Source organism: Mobula birostris, chromosome 11 (genome assembly GCF_030028105.1).
Source record: "Mobula birostris isolate sMobBir1 chromosome 11, sMobBir1.hap1, whole genome shotgun sequence".
Classification (NCBI taxonomy): Eukaryota; Metazoa; Chordata; class Chondrichthyes; order Myliobatiformes; family Myliobatidae; genus Mobula; species Mobula birostris.
This window is the reverse complement of record NC_092380.1, coordinates 62,865,316-62,886,532: the sequence shown is the minus strand read 5'-3', so window position 1 is coordinate 62,886,532 and position 21,217 is coordinate 62,865,316. Positions and strand designations below refer to the sequence as shown.

General features: G+C 38.3%; 1 protein-coding gene across 1 annotated transcript in view; it reads left to right on the top strand.

The window, feature by feature from the left end:
- ddb1 (damage-specific DNA binding protein 1) overlaps positions 1 to 20,485 on the top strand; it is a 77,989-nt gene extending 57,504 nt beyond the window's left edge. Inside the window, exons 20-27 of the mRNA XM_072272344.1 lie at positions 2,281 to 2,445; positions 3,014 to 3,108; positions 4,540 to 4,710; positions 10,106 to 10,215; positions 12,315 to 12,484; positions 15,281 to 15,383; positions 16,500 to 16,623; positions 18,491 to 20,485. Coding sequence (XP_072128445.1) covers positions 2,281 to 2,445; positions 3,014 to 3,108; positions 4,540 to 4,710; positions 10,106 to 10,215; positions 12,315 to 12,484; positions 15,281 to 15,383; positions 16,500 to 16,623; positions 18,491 to 18,574 — 1,022 coding nt within the window. The 3' untranslated portion in view covers positions 18,575 to 20,485. The remainder of the gene's footprint in view (positions 1 to 2,280; positions 2,446 to 3,013; positions 3,109 to 4,539; positions 4,711 to 10,105; positions 10,216 to 12,314; positions 12,485 to 15,280; positions 15,384 to 16,499; positions 16,624 to 18,490) is intronic.
- The last annotated feature ends 732 nt before the right edge of the window (positions 20,486 to 21,217 follow it).

The following is a 21,217-nucleotide window of genomic DNA, read 5'->3' as shown; positions in this document are numbered from 1 at the left end:
TCAGTATTTAGATGCAGCTTTGGCAGCAATTGCATTCTTGAGTGTATGGATAGGTCTCTATCAGCTTTGCACATCTGGACACTGCAATTTTTCCCCATTCTTCTTTATAAAACTGCTCAAGATCTGTCAGATTGCATGGAGATTGTGCGTGAACAGCCCTTTTCAAGTCAAGCCACAAATTCTTCTCCCAAGTCTCAGTTCTCTTGTAGACTGCACCTGGTTTTCCTCTGGGACTTTCCTGTATTTTGCTGCATTCATTTTACCCTCTACCTTCACAAGACTGCCAGGGCCTGCTGCAGTGAAGCATCCCCACAGCATGATGCAGCCACTGCCATGCTTCACAGTAGAGACGCTGTGTGGTGTTTGGCTTACACCAAACATAGCATTTAGTCTGATGGTCAAAAAGCTCAATTTTGGTTTCATCAGCCCATAGAACCTTCTTCCAGCTGATTTCGGAGTCTCCTACATGTCTTCTGGCAAACTCTAGCTGAGATTTCATGTGTTTTTTTTCAACAGTGGCTTTCTCTTTGCCACTCTCCCATAAAGCTGTAACTGCTGAAGCACCCACCAACAGTAGTTGCATGTGCACTCTTCCCATCTCAGCCACTGAAGTTTGTAACTCCTCCAGAGTTGTCGTGGGTCTCTTGGTGACCTCCATCACTAGTGCCCTTCTTGCTGGGGCACTCAGTTTTTGTGGATGGCCTGCCTTAGGCAGATTTACAGCTGTGCCATTTTCTTTCCACTTCTTGATTGATTTAACTGTATTCCAAAGGATATTCAGTGACTTGAAAATTTTTTAGTATTCATCTCCTGACTTGTGCTTTTCAATAATCTTTTCGCAGAGTTGCTTGGAGTGTTCTTTTGTCTTCATGTTGTAACTTTTGCCAGGGTACCAACTCACTAGCAGTTGGACCACTTCTTCTGACTTTTAATAGCAGTTGGCATTACCACCACCAACTGGACGGAATTGGTGTAGAGAGTTGGGAAATAAAACACTTACTCGTTCTTTATCAAATGAAATTACCCCAAGAAGCCCTATAGATTGAAAGTAATGAAACACAATATTGTGAATTAAGTTAAAGTCACTTTGAATTGGTAAAGTTTTTGAATGTACAAAGTTTGTGAATTATCAACCCCCAAAGATGGTAGTGCAGCCTGCATTTGTTTTCTTTCAACCTTAGTGCATCACTTTGTAAAAAGAATATGTTCAACTGTTAAATAAAGATGACAAAACCAATGCACCCCAGAGTGATGTTTTCCAACAAGATATAAGGAATAATTGAACACAGTACACCCAATTCTAAGTTGTCAATATAATTCCCTCCCTTCTTGTTTTACTCCTTTCTCCCACCAATCCAACAGTTCTAATGTATTCTGTAAAGATACCTCCCTTTATGCCCATTATCCCCCAAGTCTTGCCATAATCCCCTGGTTCTTAGCCCCACCAACCCCAGCAGTTCGACCTTCCACATACAGGTGTATTTTTACTACATTCATTTGAAACACCTTGACTGCACACAAGTGGTCTCCATTTAACTAATTATGTGACTGCTAAAACCAGTTGGCTGCACAAGTGATGATTTGGTGTGTTAGATTAAAGGGGTGAATACTGATGCAATTATTTATTTTGTGTTTTATGTTTGTAATTAATTTAGATCACTTTGTAGAGATCTGCTCTCACTTTGACACGAAAGAGTTTTTCTGTTGGTCAGTGTCCAAAAAAAAAAGCCAAATTAAATCCACTGTGATTCAGTGTTGTAAAACACCAAAACATGAAAACTTCCAAGGAGGGCGAATACTTTTTATAGGTACTGTAATTCAAGTTATGTGATACTTTGCATTTTATCACTCATCAGACTATAGGTACTCTATGGTAGAAGCAGTACACTGTCCAGGCTCTATTTTAGAATTCAGGCCAAAGAAATTGAGAAGTGGCGTGCCTCTTGGCTCTCCCCTTCAGAAGATGACGAATTTCAGAACAATTGATTCCAGGAATGTTGGCTAATTTCAAACCTCTCAACTATTTTGGCAAGTACTAATAAGCCAGATGATCATTACCATTACAAATACCATTACACGTTTCACAAAATGACTGGAATAGTGCAAAGGAGCAAGATCACTGACATTTTCTCTTTTGAGTAGCAATAATGTCAATTGTAGCAGTTGATTTGTACGTTTTATTGAAGGTAAAAGCTTGTATGGGTCTTCATTTTTTTTTAATAATCTTGTATTTAATAGGATTGTATTTTAGAAATTTTAACAGTAGTTTTCTGTTTTTAGTACTTCATGCTCACCAGTTTCTTCAAAATGAGTATGCACTAAGTATTGTATCCTGCAAGTTGAGCAAAGATCCCAATACATACTTTGTTGTGGGTACAGCAATGGTTTATCCTGAAGAAGCAGAACCAAAACAAGGACGAATTATTGTGTTCCAGTACTCTGATGGTAGGTTAAATTATATTTAATACTGACTACTTTTTGAATAATCCACTTATCCTTTTGGCTTTCTTCCAGTTTTCAAACCTAATATTCCAGGTCACTCTTTCTTCATTTTGTGAAAACTGGTATTGGTCTCTTTTGTTAGCCTCTGGTCCTATATTACAGGCCTGTAGCTCATCTTGCACCAACACTGACCAGTTCTAATCCATTGATTACCACCTCTCATTATTGAGGTTACTGAACCATTCGAATTTGATCTGTGTGACATGAATTATGGATCTGATTATCACCAATTTATTTTTCCAAAGCAGTATTAGCATATAAAACTTCTGTTTGTTAATGAGCAATGTTGACCTCCTTGTTCCAAATATAATAATGTATTTCCAAACAGCTGTTACTACCTTCATTTCCCTCTAAAGTAGTTATGCAAATTAGGCAACATTGTCACAAGTCTTGATATAGACAGATTGTTTATATACACATTTATTGATTAATTGAACACTTTCCATACTTGTTAATGATTCATTTTGAATACACAAGAAATAGCATCTTTTTTAAATGTTTTATTCAAAAGGTAAACTTCAGACTGTAGCCGAAAAAGAAGTAAAAGGTGCGGTGTATTCCATGGTGGAGTTCAATGGCAAGTTGTTGGCAAGCATCAATAGCACAGTATGTAAATCTTTGTAAAACTTTTAACAGCTTTACTAAGATGGCAGAAAGTATTTCTTTTTAAACTAGTCATAACAGGCTATGTAAATTTTTCTAAGACACAGGCAGTTTTATGTGAAACCTAAAATAAGAGTGCTTGCTGTATGTTTTGCATTTTAAGTCTTTGTACCTCCCTCTGGAACTGGATCCTTGACTTCCTCGTTGGAAGTCCAGTGTGTGTGGATCGGAAATAATATCTCCTCCTTGCTGATATCAACACTGGCGAACCTCAAAGATGTGTGCTTAGCCCACTGCTTCACTCTGTCTACACCCATGATTGTGTGACAAGGCACAGCTCAAATTTGCCAACCTCACAACTATTTTTGGCAAAGCTTCAGATGATGCTGAAGCGGCATATAGGAGTGAGATAGATCAGCTGGTTGAGTGGTGTCACGGCAGCAACTGCACTCAATGTCAGTAAGACCAAGGAATTGATTGTGAACTTCAGGAAGGGTAAGTTGGAGGGAACAGACACCAGTCCTCAGCAAGTGATCAGAAGTGGAAAGGGTGGCAGTTTCATGTTCTGAGTGTCAACACCTCTGAGGATCTATTCTGGGCCCACTGTATTGATGCAGTTACAAAGAAGACACAACAGTGGCTATATTTCATTAGGAGTTTGAGGAGAATTGGTATGTTGTCAAAAACACTCACAAATGTACTGTGGAGAGCATTCTAATTGGTCTAACGTTGTCTACTTTGGAGGACTGCACAGGATTGGAAAAAGCTGCAGAAAGTTGTAATTACAGCTAGCTCCATCATGCACATTAGCCCCTCTAGCAGCCAGGACATGGCCTCCTCTCATTGCTACCATCAAGGAGGAGGTGTAGGAGCCTGAAGACACATACTCAACAGCTTCTTTTCCTCCAGCATCAGATTTCTGAATGGACAATGAACCCATGAACTCTTACACAGTACTTATTTTTCCCTACTTTCTGTACTATTTACTTAATCTATTTAATTTTTTAAAATATACAATTATTGTAATTTTATACTGTTTATTACTACATATTGCAATGTCCTGGTGCTGCAAAGTAACAAATTTCATGACAGATTAATTCTGATTCTAAAAATTGACAAATCCTTTTTCTGCATATAGTAACCCTTATTGAATACACATCTTGACTTTGGGTTGGCATGTGAGTATTTTATCTTTTCTGCTTCCTTCCACAATATGGAGGAAGAAGATTTTAAAGGCTTTGTTTCACTTGTTTTCGCCAAGGCTGGTCCCACCAAATTCTGAAAATTGTACAATTTTGTCTCTTATTAGGTTTCTCAATGTAAGAATGAAAATTCCGTTTTAGTAATTAATTTTTTTTTCTAAATATGGCATTTTGTAAAGCACGCAAATTGTTACTTTGCTCTGTGAGATGTGAAAAAATATTTTTGTTATAGGTTCGATTATATGAGTGGACTGCTGAAAAAGAGCTACGCACAGAGTGTAACCACTACAATAATATTATGGCCCTTTACTTGAAAACAAAGGGAGACTTTATTCTTGTGGGAGATTTGATGCGCTCAGTGCTGCTGCTTGCCTACAAACCAATGGAAGGCAATTTTGAAGAGGTACAGTGCAAATAGAGTTTGTATCATATTTTTCTTTTATGTTTTATGCTGCTCTGCAAGCCCTAACCATGTTGAGTTTTAATGTGTTGGCTTTTAATTTGTTATATGAATGTTCATCCATAAAAATAATAACACAACTACCTGCCTTTGATTACTTTGCAGAGGGAGAACATACTTTCCCTAGTGGGGGTAGAAAGGATCATCAGATGTAATCCTGGAATAAGAGGGCTGTTCTGTATCGAGAGATGGGAGTAAATGGGATCTTTTTTTATAGAATTTGGAAGGGAAATTATGTTATAGCGTATAGAACTTGATTGTGTAGCTGAATTCAGGCCATTTCTCTTGATTGGAGAGTTGGGGATTAGGGATCGGAATAAGATATCAGCCATTCTATTTATTTATTTATTTACTTACTTACTTACCCACCATACCTAAGTGTCGATCCCTGTCTATTCTGCGCAGTTTAGGATGATTATTTGCAATTTTGTTTCTAAGGATTGTGAACGCTCATTCATTAAATATATTTAAGATTGAGATCAATTGATTTTGAGCACTAAAGGGAATCAAGGCACATGAGAATCAGGCAAGAAGAGGAATTAATTTCAATATTTATTTCTGACATTTTGAGCTAGAAAGATATTCATAGTCCATTTTTGATCCGTGTACTTGCAAAAGGGTTGCTGAAAATCTAATATACTGAATCTGCTCTTTCATTTCAAACGAAAACCAGATTCCATGAGTATCTCCAATATATATTTTGATGTTTCTCTTTAGTCAGCAGATGTGACTTTGAAAGCTTTGCCACCACTGAATTTGATCTTGAGAATTGGGTTGTGCAGCCTTTCCATCCCAGACTTCACTCCCCGATAAGGAGGTGAAAGTAGTAATTTAAACAAAAGTCACTTCCATTTCTGACCTTTTGTTTTGCTTAATGTGCTCAATGTATTGGCACTGATACAAATGATAATACTCTTAATTTATCATCTGATATTTCTCCCGCTGCTTGTAATTGCTTTATTAATTAACATTGATTAATTTTAGTGTCATACAGCTTAAGCTTAAAATGTCATCTACAGGCACAACATTATCTGGAGGAAGGGAACGTTCAATCAATTACCTTCCCCACCTCCCCTAAAGTATTATATGCAGTGGAAAGATATTTACGTACTGATTATAAAATGGTTTTATTATAAGAATGATATGAGACTTGCAGTATCCATGAGATTTCAAGTTGAAAGTAACTGAAAAAAGCTGTCTTTCTGCTGGTATTCTTTGTTATTGTTAAAGCAGTTGATAGATTATAATGCAATAGCTTCCATCCTGGTTGTGCTACAGATGGAAAGATCCAAAGTAGCTGTGGTGTTCACGTGCCTCCAATGCTGTTGATTGGTGTTTGCTTTCAGTGAAAGTCTTCAGGCAAGCTATGGAGTGATATTATCATTAACATGATGCAAACTGTTAAATCATCCAGTCCAAAAGTGTGCTTCAACTACTTCAAGTTTCAGTTGACTTGGTTGACGAATTCAACCTGAAATGTTATTTCTCACAACGTTCTGACTGAACTAAAATAATGGATTTATCATATTTTGAAAAATAGGTGGCTATTCGGGCAATCAGTTCTATATTAAGTCTCTGCAATTTCATCAATCCCATTTTCCCTGCAAACCTCTCCCCACCCCTCCCCCTTTCCCACTAATAATTCTATCTTTTGCAAAAAAGACTTCTGTAACTTTTGGCGGAGGTTCTGTATTTAAATTAGATCAAAAATATCTGTTCTGTCACACCTCCTTCACTGCATTCTACTCCATGGAGGTGATTGTAACAAATCACCTTCAGGAGGCACCTTCATGAACTCTCACAACCCCCCGATGACCCTGTGATTCAATTTCTGAGGCTGACATGAGAGTATCCTTCATGAGGGCTGATCAGCTGGCTGGAGTATTCGTCAGTATCGTTAACCTCTTGCTTCAATAGTCTGTGGTACCCACCTGCTTCAAGCAGGCTTCAGTGATACCAATGCCTAAGAAGAGCATGGTAACCTGTCTCAATGACTATGATCTGGTAGCACTTATACCCACTTTGATGAAGTGCTTTGAGAGGTTGGTGATGAAATAAAGTAAAAGTTAAAAAAAGTAAACTTACAAGCTCCTGCCTGAGAAGTGAGCTGGATCTGTTACAATTTGCCAACCGTTACAACAGGTTAACAGGCAGGTGCCATTTCATGGGCTCTTCACTGAACTCTGGAACCTCTGAACAGTGAAGATGCATACACCAGGATGCTCTTCAACAGCAACTACAGATTGCATTCAATACTATCAATACCTCAAAACTAATAAGCTTCAAAACCTTGGCCTCAATACCTCCTTGTGCAATTGCGTCTTCAATTTCCCTCATTTACGTACCCCAGTCAGTTCAGATTCGCAACAATATCCCCTCCACGATCTCCATCAGCACAGTTGCAGCACATGGCTGTGTGCTTAGCCCCTGCTCTACTCACTTTGCACAAAGTGAGGATACTAAGGCTAAGCACAGCTCCAATGCCATATTTAAATTTGCTGATGACATCACTGTTGGCCGAATCAAAGGTGGTGACTTTGGATGAAACCAGTTGTAGAAATTGCTATTGGGACAATGTATGCCTACTTTGTGCATGTTCCGTAGTCGTTCAATTTCCTCTTTTATTTCAGCATATTTTTCGTATATTTCTCTTATTGATTTCCGTGTGTTTAGAATGGCTGTGACTATTAAGTAAGTTGTTCTTGTTAATCTGTAATGTTATATCTGGACGGTTATTATAGATTATCCTATATATAATAATGGTTCAGTCTTGATATAATTTGTAGGACTCTGACTCTAAAATTGGATCTGGCTTGTATTTATAGTAAAGTTTGGTGTCTTTCATGAGTTTGTATTTTATAGCAAGATGTTGGTGAATAATGTTTGCCACTTGATTGTGCCTTCGTAAGTAATCGGATTGAGTTAAACTGCTGTAGGATCCTGAAATGTGTTGGATTGTTTTCGGTTTCTCTTACAATTTTGTGCATTTATCACCTTGAAATTTTTGGTCTTTATTATGATTTTTTGATAATTTTTTGTGTTAGCTACCTGGTCCTGTTCTGCAACAAGGAACCCCTCATCTGGGAAGAGGTCTCCAACTCTGAGCTAGGCGTTTAGCGCTTCCTTGTCGACATCTAGTCTGCTCACGTCATGGGGATGTTTTCCGTGGAGGGTCATGCTCTTCCATTGGTTAACTTTTTTCTTCTATAATGATAATTTCTTCAATTTACTAGGTTGTGTTTTTATTTAAGTTTAGTAGTGTGTACTTATCAGTATTACATATGCTCATGTGGAGAGTTATCTGTTTTTGTTGATGAAGTTTTATCTGACTGTTATGTAATTTTTTAAAGTCTGTTATTCCTCTTCCTGCTTCTGTCCTCGGTAGTGTTAATCTAAGTGTGTTAGAGTGTACACAGCGTTTTCTAAAATTTGTCATTTCAGTTCTTATTTTCCTTTGTAAATTTTCCAGATCAGTTTTGGACCAAGATATTATGTTAAAAGAATATGTTAATATGGATATAGTGAAAGTGTTTCTTGCATTTGTTATATTTTTATTATTGAGCTCTGTTTGTCAGATTTTCTTAAGCCTGGTATAAATTCTGTCAAAAGTTTGCTCTTTATCATACTAATCTATTTTCTTTGCTTGTTCATGTCCCACTTACTTTTCATGTTCACCCTTGTTGTATTATATCCTGCTGCTCTGTTTTATATTCCAGTAGCTCCATTGCACCTTGCTCTACATTTACTATTCTGCACTTATCTAGTCCAAAGTTCATGTTTATATCTTTAGAAAATAGTTCTATTATTTGAATTAATTGCTTTAGCCTTCCTCATGAAGGAGTGTATAATTGTTAATATTTTTTTTGCTCAGTTTGTTGTCTTTTGTATGTTGTTTATTTTTTCTATAGAGGATGGTCATTCATCTATTTCTGGGGTCCCCAACCTTTTTTGCACCGCGGACCGGTTTATTATTGAAAATATTCTTGCGGACCGGCTGACTCGGGGGGGGGGGGGGAGGGGGTGTTGCCAACGGACAAAAGTAGCAGTCAAATACGTTGTGTTTGCCGTGAGAAAGACTACAATGACCATGGAGCCTTGCACGAGCACCAGTGCGCATACGTGACTTGTGCATGCGTGTATGTGCCAGTTTTTTTTCTACAAATTGATTTTGGCGATTCTGTTCAGGGTGGGGGGTGTTAATCACGACCGGAATATAGGTGATAAGTGGCTAATACACGCAATTTTGTTTCTGAAAGGGCTTATCTAACGAATTTAATATTAAACACACAGTGCATATTTTCCTTGCATGAATATAGTGATAAGTCAATTATCGGGAGAATGGGAGCTTGAAGTAAGTGTCAGTAGAAGTGGTAGAGGCAGGTTCGATATTATAATCTGAAGAAAAATTGGATAGGTATATGGACAGAAAAGGAATGGAGGGTTATGGGCTGAGTGCAGGTCGGTGGGATTAGGTGAGAGTAGCGTTCGGCACGGACTAGAAGGGCTGAGATCGCCTGTTTCCGTGCTGTAATTGTTATATGGTTATGTAAGTCACTTATAAGTCAATAGCATCATAACAATTTAAGTAATGTTTGGATATTAAACACACAGCACATATTTTCCCTGTATGAACATATAAAATCATTGCAACACACCAATATCGCTGAATCAGTGGGAGCCCTGGGCTTGTTTCCCTGCAACAAGACGGTGCCATCGAGGGGTGATGGGAGACAGTGATACTCGAAGGGGGGTCCTTATGTCCAGTCTATTCCGCAGTTTAGTTTTCATTGCATTCATTGCAGAGATGTGTTGGAAATGGAAGCAACGTTTTCAGTGCTTTCGTGGCTATCTCAGGATATTTAGCCTTGACTTTGATCCAGAATGCCGGCAGAGATGTTATGTCAAACATACTTCTTAGTCCACCGTCATTTGCAAGCTTGAGGAGTTGATCTCCTTCCCGCGCTGACATGGATGATGCGTACGTAATGACCTTGCTTGTGTTCAAGCTCAACAGTGGCCGTGACAGGGAATGAGGAAAGGTGCAGCTGACTCCTATCACCAAATCATATCGTTTCCTCACGGCCCGGTAGCACATGCTTTGTGGCCCAGTACCGGTCCGCGGCCCGGTGGTTGGGGCTGCTGATCTATTCTATTGTGTTTCTTGTATTTACTGTGATTACCCGCAAGGAAATGAATCTCAGGGTTGTATACAGTGACATATATGATCTTTGATAATAAATTTACTTTGAACTTTGAATACTGCCACAGTTTCTACCTAGCGTGTAATTGAAATAGAAACTTGAAAATTAACTTGATTCCTTTATTGTTTTTACAAAAGATTGCCCGAGACTTCAACCCTAACTGGATGAGTGCTGTGGAGATATTGGATGATGATAATTTCTTGGGTGCAGAGAACTCCTTCAACTTATTTGTATGTCAGAAAGACAGGTGAGCAGTTTTAAGAAAGTATTTCCACTCTTATAGATAATCTTTCATTGATTATATGGTATATGTACTCTGGCCTTTGAATGGTGGTGAGATATTTGAAGGAATCCACTAGTAGACTGAATTAAAATTACCTATAGAGATGAATTTTGGCAGGATAGTTCAACTGTGTGCAATGTACGTTCTGAGCTATGCTGGAGGCAATGGAGACGATTACAATATCAAACTTTGATTTCTTGAATTCTGGAATTTTGGGGCTACTGTAGAATTATATTCACTGTGGCACATTCATGTGGACGTCATGAAAGGTTGTGGAGGCTAGAATACTGGAAGTATTGAAAGAATATCAGCTAATTTTTGGAAAGATTGAAGAATTGAAAATTGAACTTTGTGGAACTGGATCAAAAGAGGTAGTGTTGCTAGAGCAGATCAGCCGTGATAGTTTTAAATAGTGAAATTGCAGTCCTTCTACTTACCAATTGTGATCATTGCTGTTTACACACCCCTTCCACCCCCCCGCCCCCCCCCCCCATGCTGGGGAAGCACTGCAGGAGCTCTATGGCGCCATCAGTGACTTTGAAACCACTCATCCCGGTGGTGTCTTCATTGTTGTTGGTGACTTCAATCATGCCAACTTAAAAGCAGTCCTGCTAAAGTTGTACCAGTATGTCAACTTTGCAACCAGAGGAGGGAATATATTAGACCTGGTTTATACCTACATTTGTAGAGCCTACATGGCTGTTCCCCACCCTCACTTTGGATACTTGAACTAACACATCCATTTTCTTAAGCCCTACGTACAGACCACTGGTTAAATGAGTCAAACCTGTTCATGGGGAGATCAGCACCTGGCTGGAAGGTGCCACCTCAGTGCCACGGGTCCGCTTTGAAAGCACGGACTGGAGCTTATTCAAGGAGGCAGCTACTTTTTTGAACCTAGATTTTGATTGTTTAAATGGTATACTGAGTATTGACAAGAAGTAGTACAATTGTTTATGTGCTGTTAGCTTAGGCAGGTTGTGTTAGTCTATTATTGTGACTTAATTGAAGATCAGACCACATTTTATGACTAATTAATGCTGAAAACCAGATAAGTACAAAGGGTTCACAAACTTTTTCTGGCAATTGTACAATCATCACATGAACATTAATGAATATATGGGATCGGTGACAGGCTGCAGAGGAAAATGCATTGAAAAAGTTACTGTGATTAAATGCTACACTGCCAGGGCAAACCAATAACCATGGCTGACAGCAGAGGTTCATGCACTGCTCTGGGATTAGAACACTGCCTTCAGATCAGTGGACAGGACAACTATATGGTCAATGAGAGCCACACTCTCCAGAGCCATCAGTACACATTTCACTCCCTTTCCTTTTGTCTCACCTCCTTCACCACCACTCCAGATAATACCAAACCCAAGACTTAAACTTGGTACACTGCTCAGTTTCAAAATGAGCTTCCTCTGCCATAACCATTGAGCTACCAAAATCAAGTATTCCATTCCAAACATCACTACTCGCATGCAACAGTCACAACACGCTGGAGGAACTCAGCAGGTTGGGCAGCATCCGTGGAAACGATCAGTCAACGTTTCGGGCCGGAACCCTTTGTCAGGACTGAAGAGGGAAGGGGCAGAGGCCCTATAAAGAAGGTGGGCATGCCTCACACCTTTTCCTCATGATACAGCTGCAGTTCTTAATAGTTACTTCTCCAGAGTTTTAATTTTCATGATCCTTTTCTATTTGATCTTCCCAATAGAGCTATCTTTAAGTTATAGCTCATTTTGAATCTTTATGTGAATATCATAGTTAATATAGCTATGACCTCTTAAAGCAAGTCTCCACAGGCTTCCCATGTTAGTGAGTTGTTCTTTAGATTTCTCAGTAATATTTTCTATGACTGTTCACAGATACCAGGTTGCACCAACTTCTGTGTGTGTTCCAGCAACAGTGAATGCTGTGCTTCATTAAATTGAAGGAATTTCTTTTTCTTCCAAGATACTGACTTTTTAACATGATCATGTTCTAAATTATCTATAGTGTTTTGAGATTTCTTTCTCAGTGCACTTGCAGCAATGGGTTTGTGTTTTCGTTTTCAGTGCAGCTACTACAGACGAGGAAAGACAGCACCTCCAGGAAGTAGGGCTTTTCCACCTTGGCGAGTTTGTCAATGTGTTTTGTCATGGTTCTCTGGTGATGCAGAATCTTGGTGAGACATCAACACCTACACTGGGTTCAGTGCTGTTTGGTACAGTCAATGGCATGATTGGTAAGTATATATTTAGAAAAGTTTGAAGGTACAACAGAAGCTACTGAAGCATGCTTATTACAATGAGCTGCTCTGATTACTCAGGGAGGAACTAGCCTCCTTATAAAATGTGAAGACCAAGAAATTTTAAGTTTCTGTCCACAGTTTGTATGAGTCGGTTATCTTATTGAGTGTTAATAGAGCCACAACACAATCCATAGCAGAAAAACAGAATAGCGATCTCTGACACATCTTCCCTCCCCTCTTCTCTCTGCTTTCCATTAGGATTTCTCTCCATGACTTCATTGTCCACTTGTCCCTCCTCACCACTTCCCCTCCGGACACTTATTCTTGTACACAAGAGAATCTGCAGATGCTGAAATCTAGAGCAAAGCACACAATGCTGGAGGAACCGTGAGCAGGTCTGGCAGCTTCTATGGAGAATAATAAACAGTTAACATTTCGGGCTGAGACCCTTCATTGGGATTAAAAAAGAAGGGGAAAGAAGCCAGAATAAGGAGGAGGGGGAGAGGAGGGAAATACAGCCTGACAGGTAATAGGTGAAGCTAGAAGAGAGGAAGGTAGGTGGTTGGGGGAGTGTGGGGGGGATGAAATGAGATGCTGGGAGGTAATAAATGGTAAAGGGCTGAAAAAGGGGAACAAGATCTGATAGGAGAGGAGAATGGACCATGGGAGAAAGGGAAAGAGGAGGAGCACTAGAGGGATGTGATAGGCAGTTGAGGAGAAGAGTAGGAGTAGAAGGGGAGCCAGAATGGGGAATTGAGAGAGTGGGGGGGGGGGGAGAGTAGAAAGGACTGAAAGTTAGAGAATTCACTGTCCTGGAGGCTACCCAGATGGAGTATGAGGTGTTGCTTCTACAGCCTGAGAGTGGCCTCACCGTGGCAATAGAGGAAGCCTAGGACAGAAATGTTAGAATGGGAATGGGAAGTAGGATTAAAATGGACGGCCACCGGCAGATGGAGTGAAGGTGCTTAACGAAGCAGACCCTCGGGAGCATCAGATACAGTAAATGACCCTAACAGACTAGAATGTGAAGTGTTGCCTTATCCTTGCAATTGCACTAATTGTTATACGTAACCCTTCCTCATCCCGCTTCATCACCACCATTCAGGGCCCCATACTGTCCTTTCAGGTGAGGTAGGACATCACACGTGAATCCATCCTGTCGTTTATTGCTTTTGATGTTCCCCGTACGGCCACTTCTACAACCGTGAGACTCAATTCAGATTAGAGGATCGCTTCATCAAGCACTCCGCTCCATCTGCTTTAACAGTCAGCTTGATGGCCAGCCATTTTAATTCAATTTCTCATTGCTACACCAACATATCTGTCCATAGCCTCCTCTACTGCCATATTGGTACTCGAGGATCAGCACCTCATATTCCATCTTGGTACTTTCAAACCTGACAGCATTGATTTCAGCAATTTCCAGTAACCATTTTCTTGTTTCCCCCCCCTCTTTATTTCTGCTTATCCTTCGGGTCCCTTTACTTCTTTTCCCCCTTTGCTACCCTCATGTTCTGCCCATCACCCACACTTTCCTCCTGCCACCTTCCTTTTATTCTATGGTCTACTGCCCTCTCCTATCAGATTCTGTCTTCATCAACCCTTTGCCTCTTCTGCCTATCACCTCCCAGCTTCCCACATCATTCCCAATCCCCTGTAGCCCCTGCCTCCCATGTACGTACCTTCACTTTTTCACCTGGACTCGCCCATCTGCCAACTTGTACTCTTCCTCTTCCCCCTTCCCCCACCCTTTTATTTTGGCTTCTGCCCTCTTTCCAGCCCTGATGAAGGGTTTCACTCTGAAACGCTGACTGTTCATTTCCTCTGGCTTTTCATATGTCTCTTCCAGATTTCCAGCATCTGAAGTATCTCTTGTGTGTCCATGGCAATTTAGTGTACTTTTGTCTTTTGAATGGATATATTGCTTTTTGTTGTTCTGCCATTGTTTGATTTGAAAGTTTGTTTATATTGCAAAAATATATTTTGTCCTACTACTGTCTCTTGCCACTTTGTTCAGATTTTTTATTCCTCCTTGTGAATGATACAGAAGTCCAGTTACAAGTATAGGGGAAATAAAGAGATCATCACCAGCCGTAAATCAGTGTGAGCATTTTCTTTCCAGCAGGAGAATAATACATTATATTCATCACAAAGTCGCAGGGTTTGCAAGTCTAATAGTGTTTCATCGTGGTTTTCAGGAAGAACAGTACACAGGATTTATGCCTTTGTCTGCAGTAAGAATCTTTACAGTTAAGAACTGGTGCAAATAAAATAGTAAAATGTTGAAAACCCCCCAGATTTTCCTGCATTGGGTAATTTATGTGGTCACTCACTTAAAATCCAGATATATGTAATGACAGAACTGGCAAAGCCTTTACAAGCATCAAATTAGAATGACCAGGAACAATTGAAGCAAAGTTGGAGAAAGGAGCAAATGCCTTTTTTTTTTGTTTGGAAAAGATTATAGAGGGTTTAAACCTGAAAGGCAGCTGGTGGCAAGGTCTTTCCGTATGAGAAGCAAATGATATGGTTGGCTGAACTGCAAAAGGAGATGTTAAAACAGAGGACCAAAACTGGTTGAAAGGGTTGGTAAGTTTTAATAATTGTTTGCAAGGTTGAAAAAAAGGATATATTGAGGGACAGGTTTGTAGAATTGGCAGCTGAAGTCACATTTGCAGGGTCAGTGCTCCAACCTTGTACTACTTAAATTAATTAACATGTTAAATAACATTTTAAAAGAAATTACACTGTCTATCACTGTTAGTTATTTTACTGATGATTATTTTACAGGTTTGGTTACTTCATTATCTGAGAGCTGGTATAACTTCCTTTTTGAAGTCCAAAATCGACTGAATAAAGTTATCAAAAGCGTGGGCAAGATTGAGCATTCATTATATCTTTTCTGTGAAGTCATCTACATGGGATTGTGAAGGATTACATATTATGTATATCACAGAAATAGACCATGCCCCAACTTATCTATACTGGCATTATGCTTTATTTGAGCCTCCATCTACGTTTGTATTTTTCTCACATCTAAGTCTATCAGTATGACCCTTTATTTTCCTGCCCTTCATACTTAGCCTTAAATGCATCTAAACCATTCACAAGAATTCAATCCCAGAGGTGGTTGGTTCCACACCCACCATTCAAGATATTTTTTAAAAAATCATTTGGATTTCTTTTTGGTTTTGAATCAAGTTATTTCTACATTCAAAAACATTCCTTCTCTGCTTTTCATCATGTTAAGCGCCTGTATCACTTTCTGAAGGAAAAAAATATCCAATTAATTCACTCTTTCCTTATTTGTAGCCAGTGATAATTTTGGTATTATCCTTCTAAATTTCTGTTGCTTCTGTATCCTTTTTAGAACAATCAGGACAGTACAAGGTACTCCAGGTGTGATCTAACCAATGTTTGATTGTTTAGCATGACCCTCTCCCCCTACTATTCTCTGAAATGATTTCTAAAAGGCTGAAGGAAATTATTGGAATGTTATTATGAACATTATCTGCATAGCCAAAAACTTATTATTAAACTGGAAGAGTCTATTGGCTGCAAATGTCATTTGAAGTGCTTTTGAATGTTTTTTAAAATCTAAATCCATTCTCAAACGGGACATATTTTTCTTCAAATCTTTTAAACAGAGTTGGAGAATGAAGTTCACATTTTGCTCCACATCAATTCTTTGAATATGAGATCTCCATCACATTCAGTACAATGCTGTCAATTTATGAATGCAACTTCAAATGTTAGTGTCCAATGGGAAAAATAAGTTTTCCAGTGATATTTGTTAAAATTAATGCTTCATTAACAGTACAATGATTCTGATACCTCTTTGAGTCTCTGAAATTGGGAGCTGGGAATTTTAAGGTCTGAGGGATGTGTTGAGAAGAAAAAGAGAAGTTTTCTTGTTTATCTGGAGAGCAGATTCAACGTGACTTTTTTATTCGCTGCATTCTGTGAACAAACTGCTTTTGAAAATCTTTGTTCCTTGACTTCTCTTTACTTGGAGATCATTTCACTCCGAAAGGAAGACTGAACCTGCTGCAGGTTTCATAGATGGAGACCTTATAGAGAGCTTCTTGGATCTTAGTCGACCTAAAATGCAGGAGGTGGCTGCAGGGTTGCAGGTAATGTATGACTATGTAACTAATTAAGTGAAGGAATTGTGTTTTAATAGCGTCATTAAAAGTAGATTTTCTCTAGGGATTGAATTGAAAAGGGCAAGGGCATTGTACTAGATTGTGCTGACAGCTCCGTTGTATAGCAGCTCCATGGAGCTATTGACTGGATGCATTACAAGTGTGAACACGCTGCAGATTTCGGTACTTGTACACTGTGTAGAAGTAAAAATATACCAAATCAATCTCTTGCTACAGCCTAGAATTGGGTCCTGGTATACTCTGTACATTGCACAGAGGCCAGCTAGTCTTTGTATGAAGAATCCAGCGTTGCTTATTTAGTCACTTACTTTATGATTTCAGTGTATATTCATTTTAATTAACAACTTGATATTTAAAATTTTTTTGATTATTTAAATAATTTCAAAAATATTTCAGGAGAAAAGTGAAGGTCCTTCGATAACACAGCCTGTCACTGTGGTCTTATTGGCTCCTTTGGAATGTAATGTATTGTCCAAAGGTCTCATCATCACTCATAGCCTGATCCATGTGACAAACAGTGTGGAACTGAAGCCTAGGTCTTGGGGAGCCACAAGGCCACAAAATGTTACTGTAGCTAAACTGCTAGTTCAGGGAGGTACATGCAGGTTGCTTTATTTCACTTTTTCTGGATGTAACAAGATTATCCCACACAATTTTATCAATACAGTGAGGTAAATGGAAAATACAGAATATGCTAGTTTCTCTTGTGTCATGGCACAAAATATACAAAAATGAAATAAGTAGTAATAATGGAACATGGTTGTTTTCTAATCAGTTTACTGTTCTCCAGACCAACCTTTTTCCATTTCCCTTGGATGAGGAAAGTACTTGTGCATTTATTGCGGATTTCTAATGGAAATTATTCATGTAACTTTGGGAAAATGTTTACAGCCTGGTCATTTTAGATCAGCACAATGAATTATGATTCAAAAGTGTTAGAAACTGTTAAAAATATTTTGACAGTGCATAGATTAAAACAATCTATTTGTTTAATCTCTGTGTAACAGAATCTTTTCACCATATAATGCATTGGCAGTTTAAATTACTGCAGCTATATGTGACCAAGGACAATAATTTATGATAAAAATGTGATTTCAAATTTGTAATCCAAACTAATGGTTTGTAGTTCAGTTGAAGTGAGTATTAAACTTTGATCAAGACTTGGTGGAAGTAACTTGCAGTATTTGATGATCTTTTAAAGAATATAATATTTTGAAGTTCAGAGTTCAAGGTAAATTTATTATTAAAGTATGTATATGTCACCAGATACTACCCTGAAATTCGTTTTTTTTGCATGTCAAAGGCTTTCAATTACTAAGTATTGCCAAACTTACAATGGGATTCAATTCGACACACACAAAATGCTGGAGGAACTCAGCAGGCCAGGCAGCATCTATTGAAAAAAGTACAGTTGATGTTTCAGGCCAAGACGTTGACTTCCATAGATGCTGCCCAGCCTGCTGAGTTCCTCCAGCATTTTGTGTGTGTTGCTTTTGATTTCCAGCATCAACAGATTTTCTCTTGTTTGTGATGGAATTTAACTCCTCTTTTAATTCCTGAGAAGATACTGCATTATTAAACCCGGACTTCCAAAGATAAAGTAATGTCAGTGAATATTTTTATTTTCCACCGCTTCTATTAAAACCCCATGAGTTTTTGTTGGAAGATTTGTTCTGACCTATGGAGCATCTTTTGCTGATTAGAGGTTTGATTTGAAATCAGCAGATAAGTTCCCTGCATTGTAGTTGGCAATTCTTATTACTGTAGCCTCAGCTTGCTAGATCAACAAAATGTTGAGCATGGAGTATTAAAAGATTGTCGTTCTTTTTTCCAGATTGATGATGGAAGTGGGATGAAAAGAGAAGCAACTGTAGATGATCTGATAAAAATTGTTGAAGAATTAACTAGAATACATTAGCCGAACACTGGAGATATGCTGTTTATCAGTGATGATGCTGGTATTATTGGAGGGTTGCAGTGAACCTTAGTACACAATTAAAAGAGCTACAGAATATTTGTGATATGAACCAATAATGTCTGGGACATAAAGTTTCTTCGCTCATAGTTGTGTTTTATTACTTTGTCCTGATCTGCTGTTGGGACGTTATTGTTCATATGGATAGGAACTGCAGGGAAACCGATTTAAAAAATCACATTTCCCATAATGTTGGGCATAAAACAAAACAAAAATTAAATTTAAAATTACCCACAAAAAGTGTGTAATTTTTTATTCTCCACCTGTCATGGCAAGATTAATATGGTACATTACACTTTTTGGAAAGGTGAAAAGACAGAAAAGCCAAGTAATGATTTTGGGACTAGCTGACTTGCTCAATTTTAGTCTAGACTCTAGAGCCAGTTGCATTGAAAATTCCTTCCTTTTTAGGTGCTGCTATCATACCATAATTGAATTTGTCTTTAATGCTGGTTTTGTTGTATCCTGAGCATTCTTTGTTACTTAGCTGACAAGCTCAATTGTGTGGCTATTATTAAAATATGAATATAGTAGTATGTATTTTTCTCAAATTAGATTAAAGAACAGCACTAAAGCAGCGTAACTTTAAATTTAACCAGTTTTACCTTGACCTTGGTGTTGATCAAAACTAAAAACAATTACACTCTTCTGCATTAACCAACAACATAGTACACAAAATTGTTAATTAAATTATTGCACATTTATGGCACCATATTTGGAAGCTGAACTGTGCCAAATGTGCTTATTGTCACCTCATTGTTTCCATACTTTGACAATGATCTGGGGATCAGGAAAAGCTGTTTGAAAATTTCAATGTAATATCATATGCTGAATTTTTTTTTGTTACTGATACCCTGGGCTGCTTAAGGAACTACATTTGTTGATATTCATATGACTAAAATCAAGTATGAAGCTGTATCAAAGTATTTTGTAAAGAACAGCTGTGAGTGTCACTTAGTATGCTTTAAAATAATGACACATTTACAGGGTTCAAAATTACAAGAATGAAAAGGTAAGAATCTGCTGTATTACAGGCATGTATTGCACATTTAGGCATTGACTACTAATGATGCTAAGCAAGCTATGATGAATACCTGAAAGTAACAGTGACAATATGAATATAAAGTCAGAACTGCCAAATGCATGTTAATTACACAGTGTGGTAATACTAATGGAAACAGATTCTGCATGCCATTTGCTTGGAGGTAAAAAATGGCAATTGGTTTACAAAGAATCAATATTACATGGTACACCCTTTCTTAAAAGAAAACCTGAACTTTTATGTTAGAAAGATAACCTAAAATTGAATACTGAAATTAAACTGAATATGCTGGTCAGATTTGTCAGTAACTCAGAATAAAACTCAGCAGAAGCATTAAGGGAAGCACTCCAAAAATGTATTCTTAACATTTTCAGTTTTGATGACCTCCCCATAATCTGGAAGCTGTTTTTATTTCATCATCATTCCAACTCTTCTAAATCAGGAGGACGAATGATGTGGCCTGCTTTGAGGGTTAATTTAATTTTAAATGATCTGATAGCTGCTGTCAATTGCATCTGGTTCTAGATCCTTTTTTGAATTTGGGCCCAAAATCTCAAAAGATAATCACTGTGAAGCCGGTATGCAGAAGAGCATAGTATGATGTTGTATGCCTATTTCCTTTGATTTTGAGCTCCCTTCATATTACCTGGAGGAAAAAAATTAATTTTTCCCATTGTGGCTGTTTAACAAAAAGCATGTCCTTTTGTAGGTGGAATATAAAACTGCTTTATAAATAATGAACACATGTGCACAGTGCTTGAACATTTTAATGAACTTTGTTATTTTCATCAATAAATTTCTGTTTCAAAGTGTATTGTGTTATTTTTATTTGTGTCTAACGATGATATGAAAGGCTCAGTGTACGAGATATGATATGATTTGATGGCAGTGGGATGAAAGATACAGTGGATTCTGTTTACTAGGGCCATTCGATAATTGTGGTAGCTTATTTGGGCTAACTCTTGGGGAACAAAAACTAATCAAGAAAATAGCTGGGATTCCTTTTGTTTATTTGGGACACTATGCCACTTAACAGGGACAGGAAACTGTTGCTGAACAGTTTCTAACTCGCGTCAGTCATATGCACTTGCATGGCCGTTAGACACTACACCGTACTTGAAGCGAACAGTTTTTCAATAGCATCAGTTGTGTGTATTTGTGTTCAAAAAGCAGGGATTTTTGCCACTGATATTTGGCAAGAAATATACAGTAAGACAAGTCAGAACTGTTTTCCTCACCGTGTTTCAAAGCATTCAGACTTGGAGATGCCAGAAACATCCTGGAGTGAAATTGAAACGATTTCTCTACTTCAACAAGTTAGGAACTATGAAGAATTTGAAAGTATCTACAATCATCTTGAATGTTCCAATGAAAATGGAGATTTGGAGGATGTAATCATCGAAAAGATTGTATGAAGGCAGTCCATTAGGTATCAGGTATCTGTGCTGATTTTGTCCATTTACAGTCAATCAAAAGAACGTGATAGCATACACTGGATTAATTCCTTTGTTGACAACTGTTCAGAACTAATAGTTTCATAGCAC